Source organism: Scyliorhinus torazame, chromosome 24 (assembly GCF_047496885.1).
Source record: "Scyliorhinus torazame isolate Kashiwa2021f chromosome 24, sScyTor2.1, whole genome shotgun sequence".
NCBI lineage: Eukaryota > Metazoa > Chordata > Chondrichthyes > Carcharhiniformes > Scyliorhinidae > Scyliorhinus > Scyliorhinus torazame.
The window spans coordinates 14,899,504-14,905,503 of NC_092730.1; the positions used below are offsets into that span (position 1 = coordinate 14,899,504).

At 51.0% G+C, this 6,000-nt stretch overlaps 1 protein-coding gene across 2 annotated transcripts in view; it reads left to right on the forward strand.

Annotated features, from left to right (window-relative positions):
- Nucleotides 1-5,626, forward strand: part of LOC140399910 (mitogen-activated protein kinase kinase kinase 11-like) — a 108,177-nt gene extending 102,551 nt beyond the window's left edge. The window contains exons 6-7 of one of the 2 annotated variants that reach the window (XM_072489390.1): nt 2,372-2,516; nt 5,429-5,626. In XM_072489390.1, coding sequence (XP_072345491.1) covers nt 2,372-2,516; nt 5,429-5,528 — 245 coding nt within the window. In that variant the 3' untranslated portion in view covers nt 5,529-5,626. The remainder of the gene's footprint in view (nt 1-2,371; nt 2,517-5,428) is intronic. The other variant, XM_072489389.1, reaches the window with a different exon arrangement.
- The last annotated feature ends 374 nt before the right edge of the window (nt 5,627-6,000 follow it).

A 6,000-nucleotide genomic window follows, 5' to 3' on the forward strand; every position in this document is an offset into this window, starting at 1 on the left:
CATTCACACACTGTGTTCCTGTCCACTACAGAGGCTCAATAACAGGCTCACACATTCACACACTGTGTTCCTGTCCACTACAGAGGCCCAATAACAGGCTCAAACATTCACACACTGTGTTCCTGTCCACTACAGAGGCTCAATAACAGGCTCAAACATTCACACACCGTGTTCCTGTCCACTACAGAGGCTCAATAACAGGCTCACACACTGTGTTCCTGTCCACTACAGAGGCTCAATAACAGGCTCAAACATTCACACACCGTGTTCCTGTCCACTACAGAGGCTCAATAACAGGCTCACACATACACACACTGTGTTCCTGTCCACTACAGAGGCAAAATTACAGGCTCAAACATTCACACACCGTGTTCCTGTCCACTACAGAGGCCCAATAACAGGCTCAAACATTCACACACTGTGTTCCTGTCCACTACAGAGGCCCAATAACAGGCTCAAACATTCACACACTGTGTTCCTGTCCACTACAGAGGCCCAATAACAGGCTCAAACATTCACACACTGTGTTCCTGTCCACTACAGAGGCTCAATAACAGGCTCAAACATTCACACACCGTGTTCCTGTCCACTACAGAGGCTCAATAACAGGCTCACACATTCACACACTGTGTTCCTGCCCACTACAGAGGCTCAATAACAGGCTCAAACATTCACACACTGTGTTCCTGTCCACTACAGAGGCCCAATAACAGGCTCAAACATTCACACACTGTGTTCCTGTCCACTACAGAGGCTCAATAACAGGCTCACACATTCACACACTGTGTTCCTGTCCACTACAGAGGCTCAATAACAGGCTCACACATTCACACACTGTGTTCCTGTCCACTACAGAGGCTCAATAACAGGCTCACACATTCACACACTGAGTTCCTGTCCACTACAGAGGCTCAATAACAGGCTCAAACATTCACACACTGTGTTCCTGTCCACTACAGAGGCTCAATAACAGGCTCACACATTCACACACTGTGTTCCTGTCCACTACAGAGGCTCAATAACAGGCTCACACATTCACACACTGTGTTCCTGTCCACTACAGAGGCTCAATAACAGGCTCACACATTCACACACCGTGTTCCTGTCCACTACAGAGGCTCAATAACAGGCTCACACATTCACACACTGTGTTCCTGTCCACGACAGAGGCTCAATAACAGGCTCACACATTCACACACCGTGTTCCTGTCCACTACAGAGGCTCAATAACAGGCTCACACATTCACACACCGTGTTCCTGTCCACTACAGAGGCTCAATAACAGGCTCACACATTCACACACTGTGTTCCTGTCCACTACAGAGGCTCAATAACAGGCTCACACATTCACACACTGTGTTCCTGTCCACTACAGAGGCTCAATAACAGGCTCACACATTCACACACTGTGTTCCTGTCCACTACAGAGGCTCAATAACAGGCTCACACATTCAGACACTGTGTTCCTGTCCACTACAGAGGCTCAATAACAGGCTCACACATTCACACACTGTGTTCCTGTCCACTACAGAGGCTCAATAACAGGCTCACACATTCACACACCGTGTTCCTGTCCACTACAGAGGCTCAATAACAGGCTCACACATTCACACACCGTGTTCCTGTCCACGACAGAGGCTCAATAACAGGCTCACACATTCACACACCGTGTTCCTGTCCACTACAGAGGCTCAATAACAGGCTCACACATTCACACACTGTGTTCCTGTCCACTACAGAGGCTCAATAACAGGCTCACACATTCACACACTGTGTTCCTGCCCACTACAGAGGCTCAATAACAGGCTCAAACATTCACACACCGTGTTCCTGTCCACTACAGAGGCTCAATAACAGGCTCACACATTCACACACCGTGTTCCTGTCCACTACAGAGGCTCAATAACAGGCTCACACATTCACACAATGTGTTCCTGTCCACTACAGTGCTCAATAACAGGCTCACACATTCACACACTGTGTTCCTGTCCACTACAGTGCTCAATAACAGGCTCAAACATTCACACACTGTGTTCCTGTCCACGACAGAGGCTCAATAACAGGCTCACACATTCACACACTGTGTTCCTGTCCACTACAGAGGCTCAATAACAGGCTCACACATTCACACAACTGTGTTCCTGTCCACTACAGAGACTCAATAACAGGCTCAAACATTCACACCGTGTTCCTGTCCACTACAGAGGCTCAATAACAGGCTCAAACATTCACACTTAGTGTTCCCGTCCACGAAAAACTAGCCTTGTCGCCATCCACTGCTTCATCCACCTCTCTCTCTCTCTCTCTCTCTATCTCTCTGCCCTTCACCCAGCTGCATTAATGATCATCTCTTCCCCCGATTCCCTTGCAGTGATTCCCAATCAACGCAATGGGGGCTGGAGCAGGAGCGCAGCCTGGGATCAAGATCATTCCAATGGGGACGATTGCGGGAAAGGAGAGAAGGGACCACCAGGATGCAGCTGGGCAAAACCTTGGGAAGTGCCAGCCGATGAAAGGTGGGAATTCTCTGTTGCTGAATTATCGGGAATATCCTGGTTCCATGATTGCGAAAGCAGCAAGGGATCTAATCCACATAATACATCCTGAGAATGTTCACTGAGAATCAGGTTGTCCATTGAGTGCATCATGTACCTGCCCTGGGAGTGTTTGATGGGGACAGTGTAGAGGGAGCTTTACTCTGTATCTAACCCCGTGCTGTACCTGACCTGGGAGTGTTTGATGGGGGACAGTGTAGAGGGAGCTTTACTCTGTATCTAACCCCGTGCTGTACCTGTCCTGGGAGTGTTTGATGGGGGACAGTGTAGAGGGAGCTTTACTCTGTATCTAACCCGTGCTGTACCTGTCCTGGGAATGTTTGATGGGGACAGTGTAGAGGGAGCTTTACTCTGTATCTAACCCCGTGCTGTACCTGTCCTGGGAGTGTTTGATGGGGACAGTGTAGAGGGAGCTTTACTCTGTATCTAACCCCGTGCTGTACCTGTCCTGGGAGTGTTTGATGGGGACAGTGTAGAGGGAGCTTTACTCTGTATCTAACCCGTGCTGTACCTGTCCTGGGAGTGTTTGATGGGGACAGTGTAGAGGGAGCTTTACACTGTATCTAACCCCATGCTGTACCTGTCCTGGGAGTGTTTGATGGGGACAGTGTAGAGGGAGCTTTACTCTGTATCTAACCCTGTGCTGTACCTGTCCTGGGAGTGTTTGATGAGGACAGTGTAGAGGGAGCTTTACTCTGTATCTATCCTCGTGCTGTACCTGTCCTGGGAGTGTTTGATGGGGACAGTGTAGAGGGTCTTTACTCTGTATCTAACCCCGTGCTGTACCTGTCCTGGGAGTGTTTGATGGGGACAGTGTAGAGGGAGCTTTACTCTGTATCTAACCCCGTGCTGTACCTGTCCTGGGAGTGTGTGATGGGGACAGTGTAGAGGGAGCTTTACTCTGTACTAACCCCGTGCTGTACCTGTCCTGGGAGTGTTTGATGGGGACATTGTAGAGGGGGCTTTACTCTGTATCTAACCCCGTGCTGTACCTAGTCCTGGGAGTGTTTGATGGGGACAGTGTAGAGGGAGCTTTACTCTGTATCTAACCCCGTGCTGTACCTAGTCCTGGGAGTGTTTGATGGGGACAGTGTAGAGGGAGCTTTACTCTGTATCTAACCCCGTGCTGTACCTGCCCTGGGAGTGTTTGATGGGGACAGTGTAGAGGGAGATTTACTCTGTATCGAACCCCATGCTGTACCTGTCCTGGGAGTGTTTGATGGGGACAGTGTAGAGGGAGCTTTACTCTGTATCTAACCCCGTGCTGTACCTGTCCTGGGAATGTTTGATGGGGGACAGTGTAGAGGGAGATTTACTCTGTATCGAACCCCATGCTGTACCTGTCCTGGGAGTGTTTGATGGGGACAGTGTAGAGGGAGCTTTACTCTGTATCTAACCCCGTGCTGTACCTGTCCTGGGAGTGTTTGATGGGGACAGTGTAGAGGGAGCTTTACTCTGTATCTAACCCCGTGCTGTACCTGCCCTGGGTGTGTTTGATGGGGACAGTGTAGAGGGAGCTTTACTCTGTATCTAACCCCGTGCGTACCTGTCCTGGGAGTGTTTGATGGGGACAGTGTAGAGGGAGCTTTACTCTGTATCTAACCCCGTGCTGTACCTGTCCTGGGAGTGTTTGATGGGGACAGTGTAGAGGGAGCTTTACTCTGTATCTAACCCCGTGCTGTACCTGCCCTGGGTGTGTTTGATGGGGACAGTGTAGAGGGAGCTTTACTCTGTATCTAACCCCGTGCTGTACCTGTCCTGGGAGTGTTTGATGGGGACAGTGTAGAGGGAGCTTTACTCTGTATCTAACCCCGTGCTGTACCTGTCCTGGGAGTGTTTGATGGGGACAGTGTAGAGGGAGCTTTACTCTGTATCTAACCCCGTGCTGTACCTGTCCTGGGAGTGTTTGATGGGGACAGTGTAGAGGGAGCTTTACTCTGTATCTAACCCCGTGCTGTACCTGCCCTGGGTGTGTTTGATGGGGGACAGTGTAGAGGGAGCTTTACTCTGTATCTAACCCCGTGCTGTACCTGTCCTGGGAGTGTTTGATGGGGACAGTGTAGAGGGAGATTTACTCTGTATCTAACCCCGTGCTGTACCTGCCCTGGGTGTGTTTGATGGGGACAGTGTAGAGGGAGCTTTACTCTGTATCTAACCCCGTGCTGTACCTGTCCCGGGAGTGTTTGATGGGGACAGTGTAGAGGGAGCTTTACTCTGTATCTAACCCCGTGCTGTACCTGCCCTGGGTGTGTTTGATGGGGACAGTGTAGAGGGAGCTTTACTCTGTATCTAACCCCGTGCTGTACCTGTCCTGGGTGTGTTTGATGGGGACAGTGTAGAGGGAGCTTTACCCTCTATCTAACCCCGTGCTGTACCTGTCCTGGGAGTGTTTGATGGGGACAGTGTAGAGGGAGCTTTACTCTGTATCTAACCCCGTGCTGTACCTGTCCTGGGAGTGTTTGATGTAGACAGTGTAGAGGGAGCTTTACTCTGTATCTAACCCCGTGCTGTACCTGTCCTGGGAGTGTTTGATGGGGACAGTGTAGAGGGAGCTTTACTCTGTATCTAACCCTGTGCTGTACCTGTCCTGGGGAGAGTTTGATGGGGACAGTGTAGAGGGAGCTTTAGTCTGTATCTAACCCCGTGCTGTACCTGTCCTGGGAGTGTTTGATGGGGACAGTGTAGAGGGAGCTTTACTCTGTATCTAACCCTGTGCTGTACCTGTCCCGGGAGTGTTTGATGGGGACAGTGTAGAGGGAGCTTTACTCTGTATCTAACCCCGTGCTGTGTCTGTCCTGGGAGAGTTTGATGGGGATAGTTTAGAGGGAGCTTTCTCTGTGTTGACTGTAACTGAAGTATATATAACCCTCCAGGCTCCGAGCTCCGCCGGATCAGTGGAATGCAGAGTCTGAGGATGACGGCCTAGCTCCCTCCTTCGAAAGCTTGATCTCAGACACTCTCTCAGGTACGTGAAGACACTCTCTCAGGTACGTGAAGACGCGGGACATGCGGCGAACCTGTGACGTCTTTATGAGCCGCGATCCCGTTGCTAGTAGATCCTTGAGCGTCGCCGAATCAGCAAATCCAGACCTGGCGCGACGTCCGACATTCCCCCCCCCCCCCCCCCCCCCCCCCCCCCCCCCCACCCCCCCCCCCCACCCCCCCACCGTCGCCACAGTGCCAACCTGCGAATGAAACTTTACATCAATGGCCCATCTGCCTTGCCGGGTGCATGTAGGAGATCCCAACGCAACTATTTCAAAGAAGAGGGGTTTGTTTTTTAATATAAATTTGGAGGTACCCAATTTTTCTTTCCCAATTGAGCATGGCCTATTCGCCAACCTGGCACATCTTTTTGGGTTGTGGGGGTGAGACCCACGCAGACACGGGGAGAATGTGCAAACTCCACACTGGGACAGTGACCCAGGGAACCCACTGCGCCACC